This window comes from Pseudophryne corroboree (genome assembly GCF_028390025.1).
Source record: "Pseudophryne corroboree isolate aPseCor3 chromosome 3 unlocalized genomic scaffold, aPseCor3.hap2 SUPER_3_unloc_2, whole genome shotgun sequence".
NCBI lineage: Eukaryota > Metazoa > Chordata > Amphibia > Anura > Myobatrachidae > Pseudophryne > Pseudophryne corroboree.
In genome coordinates, this window is record NW_026967508.1 from 5,028,673 (window position 1) to 5,056,187 (window position 27,515).

A 27,515-nucleotide genomic window follows, 5' to 3' on the forward strand; every position below is an offset into this window, starting at 1 on the left:
TATTCCAGGAGAGGTCATCTCTACTCTGCTTAAAGCTAGGAAGGAGGTAACGGTGAAACATTATCACCGTATCTGGAGGAATTATGTGTCTTGGTGTGAATCCAAGAATACTCCTACGGAGGTTTTCAGCTGGGTCGTTTTCTCCATTTTCTACAGGCGGGGCTGGATATGGGCCTAAAGTTAGGCTCCATTAAGGTGCATATTTCGGCCTTATCAATATTTTTTCAGAAGGAATTGTCCTCTCTTCTAGAAGTGCAGACTTTTGTGAAGGGAGTACTGCACATCCAACCTCCTTTTGTGCCCCCAGTGGCACCGTGGGACCTTAACGTGGTGTTACAGTTCCTTAAATCACATTGGTTTGAACCACTTCAAACTGTTGAGTTAAAATTTCTCACTTGGAAAGTGGTCATGCAAGGAGGGTGTCAGAATTGGCGGCCTTGTCTTACAAGAGCCCTTATCTGATTTTCCATGTGGATAGAGCGGAATTGAAAACTCGTCCACAATTTCTACCTAAGGTGGTTTCGTCGTTTCACATGAACCAACCTATTGTAGTGCCGGTGGCTACGGATGTCTTGGAGGATTCCAAGTACCTTGATGTAGTCAGGGCTTTAAAAATCTATGTAGCCAGAACAGCTCGTATTAGGAAAACGGAGGCTCTGTGTATCCTATATGCAGCCAACAAGGTTGGCGCTCCTGCTTCCAAGCAGACTATCGCACGCTGGATCTTTAACACGATTCAGCAGGCCCCTTCTACGGCTGGATTGTCGTTACCAAAATCGGTAAAGGCCCATTCCACTAGGAAGGTGGGCTCTTCTTGGGCGGCTGCCATAGGCCTCTCGGCATAACAGCTTTGCTGAGCAGCTACTTGGTCGGGTTCAAACACTTTTGCAAAATTCTATAAGTTTGATACCCTGGCTGATGAGGACCTCTCTTTTTTTGCTCAATCGTGCTGCAGAGTCATTCGCACTCTCCCGCCCGGTCTGGAGCTTTGAGCATGATCCTTACGGAGTGCCCAGCATCCTCTAGGACGTAAGAGAAAATAAGATTTTAAACCTATCGGTAAATCTTTTTCTCCTAGTCCGTAGAGGATGCTGGGCGCCCGTCCCAGTGCGGAATAAATCTGCAGTACTTGTACATAGTTATTGATAAGTCTACACAAGGGTTGTGTTGCAGTTCAGATCAACCTGTTGCTGATCTTATTTGTTCATACTGTTAACTGGTTTAGTTATATCCCAGCTTGTACGGTGTGTTGTGGTATGAGCTGGTATATATCTCACCCTTACTTAACAAAATCCTTTCCTCAAAATGTCCATCTCCTCTGGGCACAGTTCCTATAACTGAGGTCTGGAGGAGGGGTATAGAGGGAGGAGCCAGTTCACGGCCAATAAAAGGTCTTAAAGTGCCCATGTCTCCTGTGGAGCCCATCTATACCCCATGGTCCTTACAGAGTCCTTAGCATCCTCTACGGACTAGGAGAAAAATATTTATCGGTAGGTTTAAAATCTTATTTCTCTGACGTCCTAGTGGATGCTGGGAACTCCGTAAGGACCATGGGGAATAGCGGCTCCTTAGGAGACTGGGCACAACTAAAGAAAGCTTTAGGACTACCTGGTGTGCACTGGCTCCTCCCACTATGACCCTCCTCCAGACCTCAGTTAGAATCTTGTGCCCGGCTGAGCTGGATGCACACTAGGGGCTCTCCTGAGCTCCTAGAAAGAAAGTATATTTTAGGTTTTTTATTTTACAGTGAGATCTGCTGGCAACAGACTCACTGCTACAAGGGACTAAGGGGAGAAGAAGCGAACCTACCTAACTGGTGGTAGTTTGGGCTTCTTAGGCTACTGGACACCATTGGCTCCAGAGGGTTCGACTGCAGGACCCGACCTTGGTGTTCGTTCCCGGAGCCGCGCCGCCGTCCCCTTTACAGAGCCAGAAGCATGAAGATGGTCCGGAAAATCGGCGGCAGAAAACTTCAGTCTTCACCAAGGTAGCGCACAGCACTGCAGCTGTGCGCCATTGCTCCTCATGTACACCTCACACTCCGGTCACTGATGGGTGCAGGGCGCTGGGGGGGGGGCGCCCTGAGTGCAATATAACACACCTTGGCTGGCAAATCTACACCATATGTCAAAGTCAGAAAAATATCTCTATGCACGTTGCCATATTTGCACCGCACACTGGTCTGCGCTGCGCATGCGTACGCTCTCCCGTGAAGGCGCATACCCGCAATAGCGTGCACCCGCGGGCGCACGGTATGCGTATTTACGGTAGAGTTTATGTAATCGTAGCGTGCGACTCATTCGTTACATATTTTCAGTAATAATGTAGTTTGTAGATCATGGTCCCTTTGATAGATTCTGAAAGTTTGGTTAATATAGAATGTCCCTGAGCTGAGGAATCCCTCTTTGTATCGTAGGAAGGGTCTAACAGGAGTCATGCAGTAGTGTTTGGTACCCATCGGAAGAGTATTTAAATAGCAATATTCCGGTGTTGGTTTGGAGCGTATTAATCGCTCGTGCGAATAGTTATGGACATAAGAAGTTTATGTCCATTTCTACTATTTACTCATACTCAGGTATGCGGCGGGAAACCTAGTTCCCCGCCCACCTGAGCTGTTTGAGATCGTCACAGCCCACCTGTATGAATCAACCTATGACCTTTTGTTATGATGCAGGGCCGAATTCCGACGTCCAATGGACAATGGGATTGTAGGGACTGTAAGATTGCATTGTGTGTGGGGCATAAATAGGCAGGCCGACCACATCCAGCGCTCACTCTTCAACGGTTCTCATTGCTGAAAATCGGGTGCTGGATGTCCAGGCGCATGCGATCGTTTACCCTTGTGCGTAAGTTTCTCTCCGTAATCATTGTCTTTCTGTGAGCCATTTCTCTCATATATATATGTATCTCTCTCTCTCTCTCTCTCTCTCTCTTTTCCTTCTCTCGTATCTCCCATTGACTAGTATTGTATTGCATTAGATCAGCATAGTATTGTATTGTATTTCTTGTATAGTTATTTGGTTAGGAAGTCTCTGTTATATTGTAGTGTATCATTTGTACTGTGATTCTTTTTGCAAGTATAATAGTTATAATACAGATAATAGGCTTTGGACCCTAAACCAGTATCTGTGTATTTTCTCATAGTTTTAAGTGTTCACTTGAGCGTCGGTGACGCTCAAGCAGCTTTGTAGTTAGTCAGGTTACACAAGGTTGCACTTACACCCTGTATTCACATTAAGGTATTCTGTGTATTTCATTAATAAAAGGTTTAGACATAAAGGTATAGCGTTGTGAGCGTCTGCGCCGCTGGTGATCTCCTCGTGGTCTCGAGCGTCCGCTACGCCATAGCGAATCATTACGTTAGTCATAGCCAACAGAGTGCTTGCCTGTGATCTCTGGGCCGTGAGCGAACGTGACGCTTGAGCGTCTCGCCTACGGCTGAGCGATCGTTACGCAATTTGCGTACCCTTACGGTACTTCTTAAGTAAACCGCGTACAGTGTTCTTAGACCTCATAAAGGGTTGTATATACGATAAATATTGAGCTTTATCAATTGGCGGCTCGTCCTGTCCTTCACATATCTGCACTAGGTAGATCAGCAGACATTATCCCTCAGCAAAGGGCGGGAGGTTGTCTCGTAGTGCTGACGGGATAAGCGTCTGCTTCGCTTAGATAACGAGTGCTGAAGGAATCCGGGAACCGGAGGTAAGAACAAAACGCTTGTGTTTTTTGTTTTTTGTTTTAAACTGTTTATTTTTCTTCTGTCTTGCGTATATACGCACGCATACATATATATCTGCACTTCTTTTCCATCTGTGTATTTCATTTGTCGTATATCACCATCCTGTCTGCCAGTTTTTATAGTTGATAGAAAAGTGCTAAAAGAGACTTGCTGTTATTTCATAGTTTAAGGATAGAGGTAATAGTTAAAAGTGTAGACAAACACACAGGTTTGCCTGGGAGATAAGGCAAAGCCAGTGGGGTACGCGGTAGATGATCAGGGATCGTTTACATTGATAAAAGTATATTGTGTTACGGTGGATCTTTGTTTTGCGTACACGTGTCTCTAACAAAGACTAGCGTACGCAATCCAAAGGCCGACGCACGCAGCGTTCATTACGCAACGTAGCGTCCGGTTACGCCCACGTAGCTCAAGTCACGATAAGTTGATTTTTAACGCAACGTGATAAGTAACGCACAGCGGTAAATAGCGCAACAGGCGGTAAATAACGCAAGTCTATTTTTGGAAATCCAAAAATTTAAATTAACAGATCCTGCTCCTAATTAGTAACACAGCTGGGCTGAAGAAAATTTTCTGCGCAGAAATAGAAATAGAAACAAAAGTGTACATGTGATGAGTGAGTGTTTTTACAATTTTAAAGGTTGAACCACAAGAAAAGTCGAGTACTCGTGAGGTACATGCGTGTAAGTGACGTGCACGGTGGCTAGGGAGGCATCTCTGGTTAAATACAATTTTGAGCATTAGAGTATAGCAGACCAGGAGGTCATACTGTAACAAGACCAGGAGGTCATACTGTAACAAGACCAGGAGGTCATAACAGACCAGGAGGTCCAGGTACAGCCGACAAGGAAGTCCGCTATACAGTTCACAGGCACAACACCGAAAAGGGTTGGTGCAACACCCATATAGGCCATATAAGCTCTGGCTGAAGGAATTCGCAGTCGTAAGTTTCGATTCCATTGGTCTTTCCGTACATAAGCTTAGTTGTTTGTGTACTGAACGACTGGACCGCACGTAAGTGTGTGCAGTAGTTAGTAATCTGACCTAATACCATTAGAGTAAAGGGGTCACAAACGCTATTTGTACATTCTGACGTGATTTGTGTAATTTTTTTTATTTTAAGGGAAGTTCGCTGGTCACTCAGGAACTATCTAACAACCCCACCTTTACTGGAAAGAGTAAGTGTCCTGCGGGTAACCCTCATATGTTCCAGTAAACCGAAGGTTCCATAGGGGCCCTAGGTCGAGTACGCCAGCACCATATCGGTGTGATCAGGTCGTATAGGTCGGCGTGGGCGAGTGAGTGGGGTACTCGGTAAACCGCCACCGTCAGCCTATTATTGGCATTTGGTTTTTCGTAAAGGGTTGGCTAAATAAAGCAACACTTTCGAACTATGGGGGCCACTTGTTCAGGTAGGGGGCGATCAACCTCGGTTCAGGTTGATTCAGTGGTCCGGCCAATTGGGTCGGCCAGGTATATCATGTGTGAGAAATATGGAAGTCACACAGAAACTTTATGTGATGAATGGGAGAGAATGACTGTGCATGACGGGGAGAAATTCCCAAGAATAGGGAGCTTCAGCTCAGAAGTGTTACAAAATTTAAGGAGGAGGATATGTCTCATAAAATCAACAAAGAGACGAATTCAGCATTATGATTATTTACAGTTGTGGCAACAGGAAGGTGAGATACAGAGAGGTTTGGCTCAGGCGGCGGGATCTGGCACTAACAGAAAATTAATTGCCACGGCCCCGCCGCCACCATATATATCAGGAGAGAAGTTGATTACGGAGAAAGACGCACTAAGGTGTAACACAAAATCACTTAGTAACTGTGTAAATGTTAATGATAATGTTAACTCATTAACCCATGCAAGTATTGACCCGTGCAAGTTGTACCCTGTTTTGAACTTTCCTCAGGAGTGTGATCAAGAGGACGAATCGGCAACGATTTCAGCGCTCTCTCTAGCAGCCACCATAGCAGAGACCACAGTAGGCACAGCTCCACCCACGAGATTAGTAAAGGTCCCTAGCGGAGGGATAGGTGAGGTCGTATCAACTGGTAAGTACGGCACCATGCATTATGCTGAAACTATTTCACCACAGCCTGTAGAATCTACACAGAATGAGGTTGTTAGAATCACACCTGTTAGAGTAATAGCAGTACCAAATGGGAAAACAGACGCATCAGGAGCCACTCCCATTAGGAACATCGCCATGTACACTCCATTTTCCCGAATGGAATTAAGGACCATAGTGTCTGAATTTCCTGACCCTAGAAAAGACTTAGTTGCCAGTCAAAAATACATCAGAGACTTAGGTAACACTGTAGAGCCCAACAATAAAGACTGGCAGATATTGCTGAGAGCATGTTTACCCTCAAATGTCGACGCAACTCAATTTTTGGCTGATTGCGGACTAGATCATGATGTACCTCTTACAGATGTGTACAACCAAGATAATGTGAAAAGAATAAACTTGCAGCTAAAAGAGTATTTCCCAGCAGTAGCTAAATGGAATAAGATATTCTCCATTAAACAGAAGGAGTCAGAGACAGCTGCAGAGTATTTTCACAGAGCATTATTAGAAATGGCAAAATACACAGGTATAGAGGACATTAAAACAGACACAAACCATCGGGAAGTAGCAGTATCGGTACTGATGGATGGTTTAAAAGAGTCATTGAAGACTAGGGTACAGACCACGCAACCTTGTTGGCGAGGTCTGTCTGTGGCTACTTTGAGAGAGGCTGCTATTGATCACGACAGAAACATCACCAGACACAGGGAACAACAAGGTGACAAATTAATGTCAGTAAGTATACAGGCTCTGACCACAAGGCAGCCTTTGTTTGTATCACCAAATCCTGTGGGTAAGTCAAGTATGGTTACTTGTTATTCTTGTCACAAACAGGGACACATGGCACGAGATTGTAGAGTAAAGAATCCACGAAACTCATACCAAACCCCTAGACAACGACACGACACACGACATTGGGAGCAAGGTCCGCAGAAACGGAGCTATGAGCCACATACAGGGGAAACAAAAAGATATCCCCCAAACAGAGACTGGCATGCCTCTGGTAGTTCCCAACTATCTCCCTCACAAATAGTTGCTGCCAGCGGGATTCAGGGAGGTCACCATACCCAATAGGGGTGTGGCCATACCTGTAATCTGCAGCCGGTGAAATTGATTGCCAACCTTGAAAGTGAACCCGAGGTCGCAATCAATGTAGCTGGTAAAACTTTAAACTTTCTTGTAGACACAGGGGCGGCCAAGTCAGTGATAAATTCGACAGTGGGCATGAGAACCACTGGTAGGACAATTCCAGCCATGGGAGTAACAGGAGTAGTCCAGCACTACCCTGTTAGCAAACCAGCCGAGATTACAATAGGGCCTTTGCATACCAAACATTCCTTTTTGCTGGCTGCATCGGCACCAACCAATCTCCTGGGAAGAGACTTACTGTGTAAAATGGGGTGCGTCATTTATTGTACTCCTGAAGGTGTATTCTTGGACATACCTGAGAAACACGCTCAGGAAGTGCGAGACATGTTAGACTCCCCATCAAAATTAATGTCACATACCATTATGACAAATAGGAATCCATCCCAAATAGAAGAGATGACATCTCAGATACCAGAGTCACTTTGGACAAAAGACGGACAGGACACTGGATTAATGGCAAACGTAGCTCCAGTAGTGGTACAAGTAAAAGATGGCAGGATAGCTCCAAAAATCCCACAATATCCTCTGAAGCCAGAGGTGGAGTTAGGAGTTTACCCAGTAATAGAGCGCTTGCTACAACAGGGCATTCTAGTAAGAACGTCCAGCACTGCCAATAGTCCCATCTTCCCTGTTAAGAAGAGTGGGGGGAGGGGTTACAGGCTAGTGCAGGATCTAAGGGGGATTAACAAAATAGTTGAGAGTCAGTTCCCCGTAGTGCCAAATCCAGCTGTCATCCTAATGCAAATCCCTCCCACTGCCAAATTTTTCACTGTTATTGACCTCTGCTCCGCTTTCTTTTCGGTACCTCTGCACCCTGACAGCCAATATTTGTTTGCATTCACATACAGAGGAGTCCAATACACGTGGACTCGATTACCCCAAGGTTTCATAGATAGTCCAAGTATATTTTCTCAGGCTTTGCATGATTGTTTACAGTCTTTCCAACCAGACAGTGGATCAGTATTGATACAGTATGTGGACGATTTATTACTGTGTTCAGATTCACTGGAAGCATCTCTGAAGGATACGAAACAGCTCCTGTTTCATCTTTCAGACACCGGACACAAGGTGTCCAAAGACAAGTTGCAATTATGCCAAACTAAGGTAAAATATTTGGGACACTGTCTAACACAAGGACTGAGACACCTGACCGCTGATAGAATCCAAGCAATTAGAGACATGACACTGCCACAAACCCAGCAACAGATCAGGACGTTTTTAGGAATGTGTGGGTATTGCCGTAATTGGATCCCAGGGTTTTCCATATTGGCGTTACCTTTGCAGGAAATGGTCTCCTCAAACAAACCTGATAGGATCTCGCATACAGACGAATCCGAAACAGCATTTGAGAGACTCAAACAGTGCCTAACGCAGGCGCCAGCACTAGGTATGCCAGACTATGGGAAACCCTTTGAACTATACGGAACAGAAAGTGCTGGTTGTGCAGCAGGTGTACTAACCCAAAAACACGGTGATGCCAGCAGGCCAGTTGCATACTACAGCGCTCAGCTAGACACGGTAGCGCGATCCCTCCCCACATGCTTGCGAAGCGTTGCTGCGATAGCATTGCTAGTGACAAAAAGCGAAGACGTCGTGCTAGGCCACAACCTCACAATCCATACGCCACATGCAGTATCAGCCTTATTGAATTCTGCCCAAACCAGACACGTCTCATCAGCGAGGTTTACAAGATGGGAATTGGCACTAATGGCCCCCGTAAACATCACCATAAGGAGATGCAGTGCATTAAATCCTGCAACATATCTCCCAGGTGTGCCTGGTCAGGCACAAAGGGTGGAAGGTGAGAGTGCTGGGGAAGGAGGATTCAATACAAAGGAAGATACACATGATTGTATGGAATATTTGACCCAAAATTTTACCGCAAGGCCTGACATCAGTGACAACCCACTGGAAGATGCAGAACTCACGTTCTACACGGACGGTAGTTGTCACAGACAGTCAGACTCGGGAGACTTGTGTACTGGATACGCAGTCGTAGATGACCAAGACACCATAGAAGCTGAACCGCTAGGCCCACCTCACTCAGCCCAGGTTGCTGAACTGGTCGCCCTAACCAGAGCATGTGAATTGGCTAAGGGTAAGTCAGCCAATATCTACACCGATTCTAGATACGCATTCGGGGTAGTCCATGATTTCGGAGCCCTATGGCGCCTCAGAAATTTCATGACGGCAGCTGGTACACCGGTAGCGCACGCAACTCACATAAAAAGGCTTCTAACAGCGATACAGGAACCCGACAGAGTGGCTGTTATCAAATGTAAAGCACATACATATAGCCAAGACCCGGTATCACTTGGTAACAGCCGAGCAGACGAAGCTGCTAAGTTAGCAGCTGCTACCCCCATACAGACAGACACCACACAACTGATGGTATTTAATACCATCAACACACAGAAGTTGTGTGAGATGCAGAATTTGTGTTCCACACAGGAAAAGGCAGTCTGGAAGGCAAAGGGATATGGCCAGGAGTCCTCAGGGCTCTGGACGGATGGACATGGTAAACCAGTGGCCCCCAGGACATACCTTCCATGTCTGGCTGAAGCAGCTCACGGGCTGACTCATCTAGGCAGGGAGGGGATGTGCAAATTGGTAAGAGCATACTGGTGCGCCCCAGGATTCTCCTCTCATGCGGGTAAAAGAGCAATGTCATGCCTTACCTGTCTGAGAAAGAATATTGGAAAAGCAATACCTACAGAACCATCCCATATCCCACCTGCCGGCGGCCCTTTCCAGGTAATACAAATTGACTTCATTCAATTACCCCCATGTCGAAATTTGAAATATGTACTTGTTTGTATAGATGTTTTCTCGAATTGGGTCGAAGCATTTCCAGCAGCTACAAATACCGCTATGTTTACAGCTAAGAAAATTGTGCAGGAATTTGTATGTAGATATGGTATCCCTAGAATCATTGAAAGTGATAGGGGTACCCATTTTACAGGTGATGTCTTTCAAGGAATGTGTAAGTTGATGGGAATTGATAGCAAGCTGCACACTCCGTACCGTCCACAGGCGAGTGCGAAGGTCGAAAGAGTGAACAGCACTATTAAAAATAAATTGAGTAAAGTGATGGCAGAGACAGGATTGACATGGCCAGAAGCTTTACCCATTGTATTGTACAGTATCAGAACCACTCCCAGGTCCCCTCTTAATCTGTCCCCTTTTGAAATCTTGTTTGGTCGACAACCGCATGTCATGATTAACCCTCAGGATGATTTGAAATGTAACAATGAAGTAACTGTAAAATACTTGATTAACATGAGTAAACAGTTGAGGAATCAAAATGATAATCTGAAGTTGGTGATTCCTGATTTACCAGATAGTAATTGTCATGACATTGAGCCTGGGGATTATGTAATGATACGAAATTTTCTACGCTCAGGTTGTCTTATTGATAGATGGGAAGGACCATACCAGGTCTTATTGACTAGCACCACAGCATTGAAGGTTGCTGAGAGAGAGACTTGGGTCCATTCATCCCACTGCAAAAAGGTTGCTGATCCAGAGAAGTCCCGTGATAAGGAACAGACGGTAGAGGTTGTATCACTGGAGTGTCTGTTCCAGGAGGACTGAGGCGGCACCTGAGCCTTGAAGACCGAAAGCAGTTGTTGACCCCCTTCTCCCTTTTATTGTTTTCTCCACTTCCCATCCCCCTCTCCCTTAAAAATTTCTTTTTCCCCCTTCTCATTCTTCTCTATTTCCTCCTCAAAGATGGACTTGCCCCAAGAGACTGTGATCCGGATTTTGATGTTAACCATGATGTTGACCAGAGCAGTCTGTTCCGGCGAGAGTACCATAGAGGTCGAGAGAGGTTCTGGAATGGGTTCCGATTATGATGATGGAGGCGCAGTTTTCCAAGATCAACCAAGCCAACAAGCAAAGGCGAGTATCAGAAAACGATCCGATAGAAGAAATTGTGATGGATTGTTAGCTGAAGAAAACTGTATCTGTAGGCTCTGTGACAATTTGATTGAGGATGGGTGCATAAAGAAATGCCAATCCAGTTTTAATATCCATATGGACCGGCATCCATTGAGTGACTATCGCTCCTTAGTGGGTAACGTATTAAACCAAACAGATTGTTGGGTATGCTCTCAAGTACCTCAGGGTCATAGCAAATCAGGGCTAGTGCCATTTCCTTTAACGTTAGGGGAGGTACTTGAGCTAAGCAGTGGGAGACCGGTGGACCGGAGGTTTAACATCTCCAGCCCTCCTAGTTTGAAGCTCCACCAATACCATGTGGATAGGTCCCTCTTATGTTTTAATATCTCCAATCCCCGTAAGCCGGGAAATTGGGAAGTGTCATGGAGCAACCTTACCATGACCTTTTCACACAGAGCAGATAGAATGCCTACAGATACAGAGCTTGTACGCCACATAGCCAGTAGAGGAAAATCTTTCCGGTATCGATATACCTTAGGAAATAGGATTACTAGAGTTGGAGAGGTATCACCAGGATACTGTGCACATATCGTACAAACCGATACGTGCATTAAGCAGATGGAAGAATTAGGGTCAGGAGAATTCACCTGGAAGGTGTGTAATATGGTAATGTCCTTCTCTGTCCCATATGTTCTCCCCGATGATGCATATTTCATATGCGGGAGAAAGGCGTACAAGTGGCTTGCCCCAAACTCTGAAGGATTGTGTTATATTGGAAAAGTATTGCCTGAAGTGATGACTGTTACACATGACAAAATGAAGGACACACACCGTGGTGCCCAAGCTCCTTATACTCACACTCATTACGAGCACCGAGTTAAAAGACAACTGTCAGAAAGGTTAGAGCACCCGGCCTCTGATCTTATCCATGAATCCACCGGGATTCAGGTTCTGGTAGCGTTAGATTTCACTCGCACCGCTCGAGGAGTGATGAATTATAGATACATTTCCGCACTCGCCAATTTGTTAGATAATATCACTGAAATGTATGATGACACATTCAGATACACTGGAAGAGAACTTCAAGCTTATAAAACAGAACTAGTTCAGCATAGAATGGTTCTTAATTATCTTACAGCAGTAACAGGCGGATATTGTGTTACATTGGCAACACAGTACGGCATAAAGTGTTGCACGTATATCACCAATAGCACCGAGGATCCAGTAGAGGTCATAGACCAAAAGATGGACGATATTCTCCAATTGAAGTGGGAATTTCGTCGAAAACACAATCTCACCCTTGCTGCTGTAGGTAATGAGCTGACTGGTTGGGTGTCATGGTTGAACCCGCGAAATTGGTTCTCCGGTTTAGGAGACTGGGCTCAAGGAGTCATAATGGATGTTGGAAAGTTCCTCCTATGTATCTTAGGTGTTGCTATATCTATTGGATTGATATTTAGATGCGGGCAGGCTTTAATGAGGTGCAAACAAAGTACAAAAGTGATGAGCTTGAGGAGTGAGGAAACTGTAATTAACCTGGATTTGATTTATGACCCAATGATAGAAACCAGAATGTGATGAAAATGCGATTATACGGTCCGTTTCTTTCACCTGTTTTTCTGCTTTTCTCCAAGATACAAAGACCCCCTTGGACGAGGAAGTTGACGAGACACTATACAGACAACAGACAAGCACCAAAGATGAAGTTTTGACAACCTATGATATGGACACTTGATGAACTTTGCCATGGATCCCCAGTTTCCCTAGTATTTTTAAACTCACGCTAGCCCAACATTTTTGTAAATCTGATGGCACTGACAAAGCTTGTTGCTCATGCCTAAGGAGCAAAACAGCGCAAAGAAGACGACTTTCAACTGATACCGAACAAAACTTCGACGACAGATGTACATTTACCTGACATAGAATATCATTGCATTTTCCATAAGTGTTCTTCATCTTCATCCCTACAACCCTCAGGTAATAACACACATAGTATAGGGAATACAGGCACAGATATCAGCAACCACATACTTCCCCCATTCATGTATCATCAACTAAAATGTGCATCCCCATTTTGTTACAACTGAAAGCCGAAATGAGCTCGGTAAAGTTTGACAGCCCATCCACAGACCTGTACCACGGGATAAGAAGGAATTCAAATGTATACTTCGCAATACCTCGAAGCTTGATTTACAACACGTACGGCACGATGATACATGACCCCCCAAACATGGACTCATACACACATGCTTCTGCTATCACACTAGGTCATACCCTCTTCACACCTACTCCTCTCTCCTCCCTTACCCAACCATGGAAATGAATTAACCCCTGACATATATTTTTCTCCTTTTGAAATGTTTTCAGGAAGTGGCAGTTATTATTGACTGCCAAAGGGTGGACTGTCAAAGTCAGAAAAATCTCTATGCACGTTGCCATATTTGCACCGCACACTGGTCTGCGCTGCGCATGCGTACGCTCTCCCGTGAAGGCGCATACCCGCAATAGCGTGCACCCGCGGGCGCACGGTATGCGTATTTACGGTAGAGTTTATGTAATCGTAGCGTGCGACTCATTCGTTACATATTTTCAGTAATAATGTAGTTTGTAGATCATGGTCCCTTTGATAGATTCTGAAAGTTTGGTTAATATAGAATGTCCCTGAGCTGAGGAATCCCTCTTTGTATCGTAGGAAGGGTCTAACAGGAGTCATGCAGTAGTGTTTGGTACCCATCGGAAGAGTATTTAAATAGCAATATTCCGGTGTTGGTTTGGAGCGTATTAATCGCTCGTGCGAATAGTTATGGACATAAGAAGTTTATGTCCATTTCTACTATTTACTCATACTCAGGTATGCGGCGGGCACCTAGTTCCCCGCCCACCTGAGCTGTTTGAGATCGTCACAGCCCACCTGTATGAATCAACCTATGACCTTTTGTTATGATGCAGGGCCGAATTCCGACGTCCAATGGACAATGGGATTGTAGGGACTGTAAGATTGCATTGTGTGTGGGGCATAAATAGGCAGGCCGACCACATCCAGCGCTCACTCTTCAACGGTTCTCATTGCTGAAAATCGGGTGCTGGATGTCCAGGCGCATGCGATCGTTTACCCTTGTGCGTAAGTTTCTCTCCGTAATCATTGTCTTTCTGTGAGCCATTTCTCTCATATATATATGTATCTCTCTCTCTCTCTCTCTCTCTCTTTTCCTTCTCTCGTATCTCCCATTGACTAGTATTGTATTGCATTAGATCAGCATAGTATTGTATTGTATTTCTTGTATAGTTATTTGGTTAGGAAGTCTCTGTTATATTGTAGTGTATCATTTGTACTGTGATTCTTTTTGCAAGTATAATAGTTATAATACAGATAATAGGCTTTGGACCCTAAACCAGTATCTGTGTATTTTCTCATAGTTTTAAGTGTTCACTTGAGCGTCGGTGACGCTCAAGCAGCTTTGTAGTTAGTCAGGTTACACAAGGTTGCACTTACACCCTGTATTCACATTAAGGTATTCTGTGTATTTCATTAATAAAAGGTTTAGACATAAAGGTATAGCGTTGTGAGCGTCTGCGCCGCTGGTGATCTCCTCGTGGTCTCGAGCGTCCGCTACGCCATAGCGAATCATTACGTTAGTCATAGCCAACAGAGTGCTTGCCTGTGATCTCTGGGCCGTGAGCGAACGTGACGCTTGAGCGTCTCGCCTACGGCTGAGCGATCGTTACGCAATTTGCGTACCCTTACGGTACTTCTTAAGTAAACAGCGTACAGTGTTCTTAGACCTCATAAAGGGTTGTATATACGATAAATATTGAGCTTTATCACATATATAGTCCCAGAGGCTATATAGGTGTAAATTAATACCCCTGCCAGAGTTTTAAAAACGCGGGAGAAGTCCGCCGAAAAAGGGGCGGGGCTATCTCCCTCAGCACACTGGCGCCATTTCTCCCTCACAGCTCCGCTGGAAGGAAGCTCCCTGGCTCTCCCCTGCAGTCTACACTACAGAAGGGTAAAAAAGAGAGGGGGGGCACTAAATTTAGGCGCAGTATAATTATTATAGCAGCTATAAGGGGATATAATTCAGTTAGTCCCTGTATTATATAGCGCTCTGGTGTGTGCTGGCATACTCTCTCTCTGTCTCCCCAAAGGGCTTTGTGGGGTCCTGTCCTCTGTCAGAGCATTCCCTGTGTGTGTGCGGTGTGTCGGTACGGCTGTGTCGACATGTTTGATGAGGAGGCTTATGTGGAGGCGGAGCAGATGCCTATAAATGTGATGTCACCCCCTGCGGGGCGGACACCTGAGTGGATGGACTTATGGAAGGAATTACGTGAAAGTGTCGACTCCTTACATAAAAAATTTGACGACATGCCAAATGCGGGACAGTCGGCTTCTCAGCTCGTGCCTGCCCAGGCGTCTCAAAGGCCATCAGGGGCTCTAAAACGCCCGCTACCTCAGATGGCAGACACAGATGTCGACACGGATACTGATACCAGTGTCGACGACGAAGAGACTAATGTAATGTCCAATAGGGCCACTCGTTACATGATTGAGGCAATGAAAAATGTATTGCACATTTCTGATATATTACCCCAGGTACCACAAAAAAGGGTATTATGTTTGGGGAGAAAAAACTACCAGTGGTTTTTCCCCCGTCTGAAGAATTAAATGAAGTGTGTGAAGAAGCGTGGGCTTTTCCCGATTAAAAAAATTGGTGATTTCTAAAAGGTTGCTAATGGCGTACCCTTTCCTGCCAGAGGATAGGTCACGTTGGGAGACACCCCCTAGGGTGGATAAAGCGCTCACACGCTTGTCAAAGAAGGTGGCACTACCGTCTCCGGATACGGCCGCCCTTAAGGAGCCTGCTGATAGAAAGCAGGAGGCGATCCTGAAGTCTGTATATACACACTCAGGCATTATACTGAGACCAGCTATTGCTTCAGCATGGATGTGCAGTGCTGCAGCTGCGTGGTCAGACTCCCTGTCAGAAAATATTGACACCCTAGACAGGGACACTATATTGCTAACCATAGAGCATATCAAAGACTCAGTCTTATACATGAGAGATGCACAGAGGGATATCTGCCGGCTGGCATCTAAAATAAGCGCAATGTCCATTTCTGCCAGGAGAGGCTTATGGACTCGGCAGTGGACAGGGGATGCAGATTCTAAAAGGCACATGGAAGTTTTGCCTTATAAGGGTGAGGAGTTATTCGGGGATGGTCTCTCCGACCTAGTTTCCACAGCAACAGCTGGGAAGTCAGCATTTTTGCCCCATGTTCCCTCACAGCCTAAGAAAGCGCCGTATTATCAGGTACAGTCCTTTCGGCCCCAGAAAAGCAGGCGGGGAAAAGGCGGGTCCTTTCTGCCCAGAGGCAGAGGTAGGGGAAAAAAACTGCAACAAACAGCCGGTTCCCAAGAACAAAGGCCCTCCCCCGCTTCCTCCAAGTCCGCCGCATGACGGTGGGGCTCCACAGGCGGAGCCAGGTACGGTGGGGGGCCGCCTCAAAAATTTCAGCGATCAGTGGGCTCGCTCACAGGTGGACCCCTGGATCCTTCAAGTAGTTTCTCAGGGGTACAAGCTGGAATTCGAGACGTCTCCCCCCCCCCCCGCCGTTTCCTCAAATCTGCCTTACCGACAACTCCCTCAGGCAGGGAGGCTGTGCTAGAGGCAATTCACAAGCTGTATTCCCAGCAGGTGATAGTCAAGGTGCCCCTACTTCAACAAGGACGGGGTTACTATTCCACAATGTTTGTGGTACCGAAACCGGACGGTTCGGTGAGACCCATTTTAAATTTGAAATCCTTGAACGTGTACATAAAAAAATTCAAGTTCAAGATGGAATTGCTCAGGGCGGTTATTGCAAGCCTGGACGAGGAGGATTGCATGGTATCCCTGGACATCAAGGATGCTTACCTGCATGTCCCCATTTACCATCCTCACCAGGAGTACCTCAGATTTGTGGTACAGGATTGTCATTCCCAATTCCAGACGCTGCCGTTTGGGCTGTCCACGGCACCGAGGGTATTTACCAAGGTAATGGCGGAAATGATGATACTCCTTCGAAAAAAGGGAGTTTTAATTATCCCGTACTTGGACGATCTCCTGATAAAGGCGAGGTCCAAGGAGCAGTTGTTGGTCGGGGTAGCACTATCTCGGGAAGTGCTACAACAGCACGGTTGGATTCTAAACATTCCAAAGTCACAGCTGGTTCCAACGAAACGTCTACTGTTCCTGGGGATGGTTCTGGATACAGACCAGAAAAAAGTGTTTCTCCCGGAGGAGAAAGCCAAGGAGCTGTCATCTCTAGTCAGAGACCTCCTTAAACCAAAACAGGTATCGGTGCACCACTGCACGCGAGTCCTAGGAAAAATGGTAGCTTCCTACGAAGCAATTCCATTCGGCAGGTTCCATGCAAGAACTTTTCAGTGGGACCTATTGGACAAGTGGTCCGGATCGCATCTTCAGATGCATCGGCTGATAACCCTGTCTCCAAGGACCAGGGTATCTCTGCTGTGGTGGCTGCAGATGCTCATCTTCAAGAGGGCCGCAGATTCGGCATACAGGACTGGGTCCTGGTGACCACGGATGCCAGCCTTCAAGGCTGGGGGGCAGTCACACAGGGAAGAAACTTCCAAGGACTTTGGTCAAGTCAGGAGACTTCCCTACACATAAATATTCTGGAACTGAGGGCCATTTACAATGCCCTAAGTCAGGCAAGGCCCCTGCTTCAAAACCAGCCGGTACTGATCCAATCAGACAACATCACGGCAGTCGCCCATGTAAACCGACAGGGCGGCACAAGAAGCAGGATGGCGATGGCAGAAGCCACAAGGATTCTCCAATGGGCGGAAAATCACGTGTTAGCACTGTCAGCAGTGTTCATTCCAGGAGTGGACAACTGGGAAGCAGACTTCCTCAGCAGACACGACCTACACCCGGGAGAGTGGGGACTTCATCCAGAAGTCTTCCAACTGATTGTAAACCGTTGGGAAAGGCCACAGGTGGACATGATGGCGTCTCGCCTAAACAAAAAGCTAGAGAGATATTGCGCCAGGTCAAGGGACCCTCAGGCGATAGCTGTGGATGCTCTAGTGACACCGTGGGTGTACCAGTCGGTTTATGTGTTCCCTCCTCTGCCTCTCATACCAAAGGTACTGAGAATAATAAGAAGACGAGGAGTAAGAACGATACTCGTGGTTCCGGATCTGCCAAGAAGAGCTTGGTACCCAGAACTTCAAGAAATGATATCAGAGGACCCATGGCCTCTACCGCTCAAACAGGACCTGCTGCAGCAGGGGCCCTGTCTGTTCCAAGACTTACCGCGGCTGCGTTTGACGGCATGGCGGTTGAACACCGGATCCTAAAAGAAAAGGGCATTCCGGAGGAAGTCATTCCTACGCTGATTAAAGCTAGGAAAGAAGTTACCGTATTTGGCGAAAATATGTTGTGTGGTGTGAGGCCAGGAAGGCCCCAACAGAGGAATTTCAGCTGGGTCGATTTCTGCACTTCCTACAGTCAGGAGTGACTATGGGCCTAAAATTGGGTTCCATTAAGGTCCAGATTTTGGCTCTGTCGATTTTCTTCCAGAAAGAACTGGCTTCACTGCCTGAAGTTCAGACTTTTGTAAAGGGAGTGCTGCATATTCAGCCCCCTTTTGTGCCTCCAGTGGCACCTTGGGATCTTAACGTGGTGTTGAGTTTCCTAAAATCACATTGGTTTGAGCCACTTAAAACCGTGGATTTAAAATATCTCACGTGGAAAGTGGTGAGAAATTGGCCTTGGCTTCGGCCAGGCGTGTGTCAGAATTGGCGGCTTTGTCATGTAAAAGCCCTTATCTTATTTTCCATATGGATAGGGCAGAATTGAGGACTCGTCCCCAGTTTCTCTCTAAGGTGGTGTCAGCTTTTCACTTGAACCAACCTATTGTGGTGCCTGCGGCTACTAGGGACTTGGAGGATTCCAAGTTACTGGACGTAGTCAGGGCCTTGAAAATTTATGTTTCCAGGACGGCTGGAGTCAGGAAAACTGACTCGCTATTTATCCTGTATGCACCCAACAAGCTGGGTGCTCCTGCTTCTAAGCAGACCATTGCTCGCTGGATTTGTAGCACAATTCAGCTGGCGCATTCTGCTTCTGGACTGCCGCATCCTAAATCTGTAAAAGCCCATTCCACAAGGAAGGTGGGCTCTTCTTGGGCGGCTGCCCGAGGGGTCTCGGCTTTACAACTTTGCCGAGCTGCTACTTGGTCAGGGGCAAACACGTTTGCAAAATTCTACAAATTTGATACCCTGGCTGAGGAGGACCTTGAGTTCTCTCATTCGGTGCTGCAGAGTCATCCGCACTCTCCCGCCCGTTTGGGAGCTTTGGTATAATCCCCATGGTCCTTACGGAGTTCCCAGCATCCACTAGGACGACAGAGAAAATAAGATTTTACTCACCGGTAAATCTATTTCTCGTAGTCCGTAGTGGATGCTGGGCGCCCATCCCAAGTGCGGATTGTCTGCAATACTTGTATATAGTTATTGCCTAACTAAAGGGTTATTGTTATGAGCCATCTGTTGAGAGGCTCAGTTATAGTTCATACTGTTAACTGGGTATAGTATCACGAGTTATATGGTGTGATTGGTATGGCTGGTATGAGTCTTACCCGGGATTCAAAATCCTTCCTTATTGTGTCAGCTCTTCCGGGCACAGTATCCTAACTGAGGTCTGGAGGAGGGTCCTAGTGGGAGGAGCCAGTGCACACCAGGTAGTCCTAAAGCTTTCTTTAGTTGTGCCCAGTCTCCTGCGGAGCCGCTATTCCCCATGGTCCTTACGGAGTTCCCAGCATCCACTACGGACTACGAGAAATAGATTTACCGGTGAGTAAAATCTTATGTTTTCAGATGATGTGGACCTGGAACAATGACATTTGCCTTTTCCAATTTTTGAATGGCTTCCTGAAGGATAGTCCTTTCTGTAAGCAAAGCTGGTACGCCTGATTTGAAGAATCTGTGAGGTGGGAGTTCTTGAAACTCCAGTCTGTACCCCTGGGACACAATATCTTGCACCCAGGGGTCCAGGCCTGATGACGCCCAGACGTGACTGAAATTTCTCAGTTATGCTCCCATCTGCCCGATCTCCAGGTGGGAGGTCCACCGTCATGCTGACGATTTTGAGGAAGCATAACCAGGCTTCTGTTCCTGGGAACCTGTTGATGCAGGTTTTCTGGATTTCCCTCGACCACCTTTGAAGAAAGTTGAACTTGGCCTTTTTAACCTTTTTCAGTCCGAAAGGACTGCATTGTAGACGTAAGAAAAGATTTTCTCGTCGGTGGAGTGGCTGAGGGAAGAAAGGTTGACTTACCTGTGGTTGCCGTGGAAATCCACGCATCCAATGCCTCCCCAAACAGAGCCTGACCTGTGAAGGGTAGGTTCTCCACGCTTTTCTTGGATTCCTCATCCCCAGACCATTGGCATAGCCAGAGACCCCTGCGTGCCGAGACAGCCATGGAAGACGTCCTTGCATTCAGATGACCCAGGTCCTTCATGGCCTCCACCATGAAACCTGCAGAATCCTGTATGTGACGTAAAAACATTTCAATGTCACTTCTATCCAGAGAATCTAATTCCGGTGGTTCGGCTTCAGAAGGCTGAGACAGTATATTGCATTCCTGAGTTCATGGAATAGACTCCTCTGGAGAAGAGAAACACTCTGCAGCACAGGACACACACACAAAAAAATGTAGAGACCGTTTCCCCACAGAGTATTTCAGAGAGACACAGAATATGAGGAGCCAGCACACACAGCGCCCCAGTAGGCAGTTATATGATAAATGCCTGGCGCTGACTGGAGTAACTTCAAACCGTTAACAAAACACGCTCCCTCCCTTCTATAACCCCTGGTACCGCACAGGATAGCTGGAGTTATGTGGAGGGCAGCGCTCCCTGTCAGTGTCTCTGTGTGTGATCTGCAGGGAGAAAATGGCGCTGGTGAGTGCTGGATCCTCTCTGAGGACAAGCCCCGTCCACTGTAATGGCGCGCCTTCCCACACTTATGGTATTATACTGGCTTGAGGTGAAACTGCAGCTAACAGTAGTACAAGCCCCTGTAGCTTTCTGTGACCAGTTTTTAGGGTATTGCGCTGGCCCAGGACGCCCCTTACAGCACCGCACACGTACCTCTGAGCCTTCCAGAGCGCAGCATCAGTGCTGCGCTCCCACCCTAATGCCGCCATTCTCACCGGCTCCTCGCTTACCGGGGCGTTGGCATACTACTCACCACCGTATCTTCTGGCTCTGTTAGGGGGTGGCGGCAGTGCTGCGGGAGTGAGCATAGAGGGAGGAGCCAGCCCACACTATTTAAACTCTTAGAGTGCCCATGGCTCCCAAGGGACCAGTCTATACCCCATGGTACTAAATTGGACCCCAGCATCTTCTAGGACGTATGAGAATCATATATATTCTTTTTTACTTGAAAGTAGTTTTTATTTTCTTTTTTTGCATTAAGGCATACACTGCACGACATAGCTGACGATCCAACGCACCGGAATTATAAAACAGCCTAGTGTGTACGCATTCCTTTGCAACGAGCATTCCCCTCGGCAACTAGCTTTCCCCGTGCCAACGAGCATGGATCTTAGGGGGGTCATTCCGACCCGATTGCTTGCTGCAGTTTATCACAGCGATCTGTTCGTAACTGCACCGGCGCCGCAGCATGCCGAATGGGCAAAGGCCGTCGTTCCCTAGCGATCACCTCTGCCTGATTGACAGGCAGTGGGTGGGTGGGGCCATTATGGGGGCGTGGCTGGACCATGTGGGGGGCGTGGTCAGACCATGCGGGGGGCAGGCCGCAGCGGCTTCGTGACGTCACACGCAGCCGATGCGACGAGCAACTCCCGGGCAGCCGCAGGAGCTGCGCTGGCCGGAAGTTACTCAACAAGTACAAAAGCATCACCGCTGTGCAATGCTTTTTTACTTGTGTGGGGAAGGGCAGATAGACATGCGGGGCGGACTAGCCCTGTGCTGGGCATCCCCCCGCATGTCCGGGAACATGATCATAGCTGTGCTAAATTTAGCACAGCTACGATCAACTCGGAATGACCCCCTTAGTGCATGAAAACCCTGTCAAAGAGTATGACCCCTAGTGTGTAAAACCCCTGGCAATGCACATGAATATCCTGGCAACAACAGGTAAAAAATATAAAAAACAATCTTGGGAGGCGTGACAAAATGAAAAAAAATTACCACTGAAAGGGTTAATGTTACATCTTTCAATAAAACCATTTTTTACTGCTTATTATTCCTATTTCATCTGAATATATGTAGGTAGACTAAATATATTAAAACATACAAAGTATGTAGGATTGTTGGGGAGGAGTGTGTGGAGTCTTAGCTGATGCTAGGAAGATTTATTACCTCTCTGATCTGGTTCACCCTCCCATCTTACCTATTTCTCTGTTGTGTGTGAATTTACTGCATTGGTTCAGCTCACTCAAATGAAGAACCAAGCAACAAGAATGTGGAATAATACCAGGGGGAATCCATTATACAGGTTGAGTATCCCTTATCCAAAATTAAAAATCTTACATTTTTGGGTCCCCTACTGAGATAATGACATCTATATTATATATGATGTGTATATATAGATATATTATATAGATATAATATACATATATATGTGTCATTATCTCAGTAGGGGAGCCAAAAATGTGGGATTTTTAATTTTGGATAAGGGATACTCAACCTGTAATAGGCTTTTTTTAAGAAGTCACGGCACCGTGCCTGTGGTCACAGCATGATAAAAAAAATAAAGAATAGAATGTGTTTAAAAAAAAACCAAAAAAAAACATTTGGTTTAAACCAGCCAACCCTGCTCAGATGAAGAATTTGCACTTACCGTAGGGCTGGTGCACATTTCGATGAGTGTCTCAGGCCTCACAGATTCAGATGTATGGCTGTACACCAGGAAAGGGCTGGTTAGCACATGGAGTGAATTGGACAATTACATTGAATGACTAACCTCCTATATTTTTACCCACAGACCCATCTAAAGATCCATCTACTGACATAAAGGAGGAATCAGTCTCATGTGATGGAGACCTCACACATACTGACATGTATACAGCCGCAGATCATACACAGAAAATATCTACTCATATAAAAAGCAACTGCATTACAAATGCGTCTTGCTCTGGATGTGAAAAATGTTTTACTCTTAATTCAGACCTTGTTATACATCAGAGGAGTCACACAGGAGAGCCACCATATTCCTGCTCAGAATGTGGGAAAGGGTTTAGAAGTAATTCAGAACTTCTTGTACATCAGATGATTCATACAGATGAAAAACTGTTTTCTTGCTCAGAATGTGGGAAATGTTTTAAAGTAAATTCACATCTTGTTAAACATCAGATGATTCATACAGGACCATCCCCACATTCCTGCTCTGAATGTAAGAAATGTTTTAGATGTAAATCAGAACTTGTTATACATCAGAGAAGTCACACAGGTGAGAGACCTTATTCTTGCTTGGAATGCGAGAAATGTTTTCCAATTAAATCACTACTTGTTAGACATCAGAGAAGTCACACAGGTGAGAGACTATATTCTTGCTCGGAATGTGAGAGAGTGTGTATAAGTAATTCAGAACTTGTTAGACATCAGAGAATGCATACTGGAGAGAAACCATTTTCCTGCTCTGATTGTGGGAAATCTTTTACACTTAAATCAGCTCTTGTTCGACATCAGAAAAGTCACACGGGGCAGAGACCATATTCCTGCTCTGAGTGTGGGAAATGTTTTACAAGCCATCCACATCTTGTTATACATCAGAGACTTCACACCGGAGAGAGACCGTATTCTTGCTCGGAATGTGGGAAAGGGTTTGAAGTAAATGCACTACTTGTTAGACATCAGATGATTCACACAGGAGCATACCCATATTCCTGCTCTGAATGTGAGAGAGGTTTTTCAATTAAATCAGAACTTGTTAGACATCAGAGACGTCACACAGGTGAGAGACCGTATTCTTGCTCGGAATGTGGGAAAGGGTTTAAAAGTAATACAGGACTTGTTATACATCAGAGACGTCACACCGGAGAGAGACCGTATTCTTGCTCTGAATGCGGGAAATGCTTTACATGCAATTCAGTACTTACTAAACATCAGAAAAGTCACACAAGAGTGAACCCATGATATAGGTCTGAGTGTAAGGATAGGGAGTTATAGTAAGACAGAACTTTTACACGAGTGCGGTCACCCAGGAGCATGCTCATATTTCATTTTCTGTGTAAGAAATGTTTTACATGTTTATGTTCTGCACCGCAGAATGTGTGATTATTACTAATAATAACAAGTATTAATAAACTCTGCACCGAGCCTGAGTCCGGTTATCTTGAAGCTTACGCCTAGATTTCCCAGCATGAAATTCACACCCCGCTATATGGTACCAGCTCCTTTACTGGTTCCCTACGTTTTCTGTGTATCTCTTCTACATCCTCCTTTGTCATTAATTGGTTTTCTTCCAGTCCTCATCCTCCACCCGCTATCAAGATTCAGCACCAAAAGGGATTCCCGCAATTCCACGGAAGGAGCACACGTTGGGCTTTAGGCTTCTGTCCCAGTTAGAACCATTCCTAGCTGACAGTATAGGATCTCCAACTTCCTAGCATGTGAGTGACAGCATTGCAGTCATTCATCTTCTCCCAATTTTATGATCCTTTCCATAGAATATATCTGTAGTCCATGTCAACATTCCCATTAACAGGTTAGCTGCCACTGGTCTTCTTCTCCTCACTCTTTTATCCTCTCTCATTGGACATATAATTAATTAGACTTATCTTCTTCCATCTCTGCTCCAAATTTTCCAACTTTCTCTCCTCTCTTTGATAGCAACCTCCTTTGCTTCAACCCATCCCTTTCTCTAGTACCTCCCTCATGCAAAGCACCCATAATTCACCTAACCTGCCATGTTTTCTTCCTTTTTTATTATTTTATGTCCCTACTCTATCTTCTTCCAAAAACACACTTTCTCGTATGTCCTAGACACCGCTGCTCCGGACAAATCTTTGGCCACTGACACTCTTCACACCACACCTGGCACACTGTGCTGTCCCGTTACCTGCACAGAGCTTCTGCATTGGCGGGTTGCTGCTGCAGGAAATGCTGCTTTTACTGCCGGCTTCATGTACTGTACATTTACTCTTCTGTCATACATCTATGCTCTCAGTACATTAAGTCTCTCATTTCCGGTCAGATTTTTCAACACTTGTTTCCTCTTTGCCACATTCAATTTTTACCGTTTGTCCTAACAGTACTTGTGTCCTGACAGCCTATGGTTCTTGTCGTCTACTCCCCCCTTTCCTCAGCTCACATTTTACATTGCCATCCCCAGTCACCTCTCCAGCTTAATGGTGATTATTCTATAAAGAATTAAGAACATTGGTCTTTGTGAATCCTATAATTTCCCTTTTAAATACTAAGGGCCGTGTTGCAAGCCGAAATCTGATTTTTTTTTAAAAGCGTCAATCAATTACAAGGCGTGGTTATGGGGGTCATTCCGCAGCTGTTGCGGCTGGCCGGGAGTTTATAGTCTCTGCCCCTGGTCGCAGCGGCTGTGTATGATGTTGCGCGGACCGGCCCCTGCACGGTCTGGCCACGCCTACGTTGGCCGGACCGCACCCCCATAATGGCGGGCAAACACTGCTGTGCTGCCCCCTCCTTCTGTGCAACCGCCTCTGCCTGTCAATCAGGCAGAGGCGATCGCTAGGCAACGACGCAGTTCCGACGCAATCGCTGCGCTGCGATAAACTGCAGAGAGCGATCGGGTTGGAATGACCCCCTATGTCTTGGACATTTTTTAAAGCACCAGTTATTTACAAGTGTGACGGGCAACCCGCACCTCCGGCCAACTGGGACGGCATTACATCCGGCCCTAAATGTTACGTTTAGCCAAGACCTTGACAGAAAGGATTCATTTTCATGTAGGAGATGTGATCCATCCAGACCAGTCAGGATTTATATCCAATTACAGCAGATCTACAAACAAATGGGGATAAACATTATTCAAGCGTCTCATGACAATACAACAACTCCTATTGCTTCCAAAGATCACAGCCAAGTCATGTGACACTGCGGAGGGGAATTATATATGGAAAGTGATACACTGGTGTAACTCTGAGCAACTTTGTTTTATTGGAAATGATTCAAATATTTTTAAACAAATAAAGAAATGTTTCTGAACATACTTCACAGATTGTATCTCTCTTACATAGTTATCATAGTTGGTGAGATTGAATAAAGACAAATATCCATCAAGTTCAACCTGTATTATAAAATTAAATATAATGTAGATGCAGTAACCTTGGATATTTCTATCAGTTAGGAATTTATCTAATCCATTTTCTCTGACGTCCTAGTAGATGCTGGGAACTCCGAAAAGGACCATGGTGAATAGCGGGCTCCGAAGGAGGCTGGGCACTCTAGAAAGATTTATGACTACCTGGTGTGCACTGGCTCCTCCCACTATGACCCTCCTCCAAGCCTCAGTTAGATTTCTGTGCCCGGCCGAGGTTGGATGCACACTAGGGGCTCTCCTGAGCTCTTAGAAAGAAAGATAGACTTAGGTTTTTTATTTTCAGTGAGACCTGCTGGCAACAGGCTCACTGCAGCGAGGGACTAAGGGGAGAAGAAGCGAACTCGCCTGCTTGCAGCCGGATTGGGCTTCTTAGGCTACTGGACACCATTAGCTCCAGAGGGATCGACCGCAGGTCCAGCCTTGATGTTCGGTCCCGGAGCCGCGCCGCCGTCCCCCTTACAGAGCCAGAAGCAAGAAGATGGTCCGGAAAATCGGCGGCATGAAGACTCAGTCTTCACCAAGGTAGCGCACAGCACTGCAGCTGTGCGCCATTGCTCCCCTCACACACTTCACACTCCGGTCACTGAGGGTGCAGGGCGCTGGGGGGGGCGCCCTGAGGCAGCAATAAAAACACATTGGCTGGCAAAAATACCTCAATATATAGCCCCAGGGGCTATATATGAGGTAAATACCCCTGCCAGATTCCATAAAAAAGCGGGAGAATAGGCCGCGGAAAAGGGGCGGAGCTATCACCCTCAGCACACTGGCGCCATTTTTCCCTCACAGCTCCGCTGGAAGGAAGCTCCCTGGCTCTCCCCTGCAGACTACACTACAGAAAAGGGTAAAAAAAAGAGGGGGGGCATTAAATTTAGGCGCAGTATATATATTTATATAGAAAAGCAGCTATTAGGGACATAACTCAGTGAGTCCCTGCATTATATAGCGCTCTGGTGTGTGCTGGCATACTCTCACTCTGTCCCCCCAAAGGGCTTTTGTGGGTCCTGTCCTCTATTAGAGCATTCCCTGTGTGTGTGGGGTGTGTCGGTACGGCTGTGTCGACATGTTTGATGAGGATAATGATGTGGAGGCGGAGCAGATGCCTTTAGAAGGGATGTCACCCCCTGGGGGGCAGACACCTGAGTGGATGAGCTTATGGAAAGAAATGAGTGCACGTATAGACTCCTTACATAAGAAATTTGACGACATGCCAACTGTGGGACAGCCGAGTTCTCAGCTCGTGCCTGTCCAGGTGTCTCAAAGGTCATCAGGGGCTCTAAAACGCCCGCTATCTCAGTTGGCAAACGCAGAT

At 46.2% G+C, this 27,515-nt stretch overlaps 1 protein-coding gene across 1 annotated transcript in view; it reads left to right on the plus strand.

Moving 5' to 3' along the window:
* The window catches only part of LOC134983615 (oocyte zinc finger protein XlCOF22-like), a 64,459-nt gene extending 38,364 nt beyond the window's left edge, over positions 1–26,095 (plus strand). The window contains exon 8 of the mRNA XM_063949292.1: positions 22,895–26,095. Within this exon, the coding sequence (XP_063805362.1) occupies positions 22,895–24,045 (1,151 nt within the window). The 3' untranslated portion in view covers positions 24,046–26,095. The remainder of the gene's footprint in view (positions 1–22,894) is intronic.
* The last annotated feature ends 1,420 nt before the right edge of the window (positions 26,096–27,515 follow it).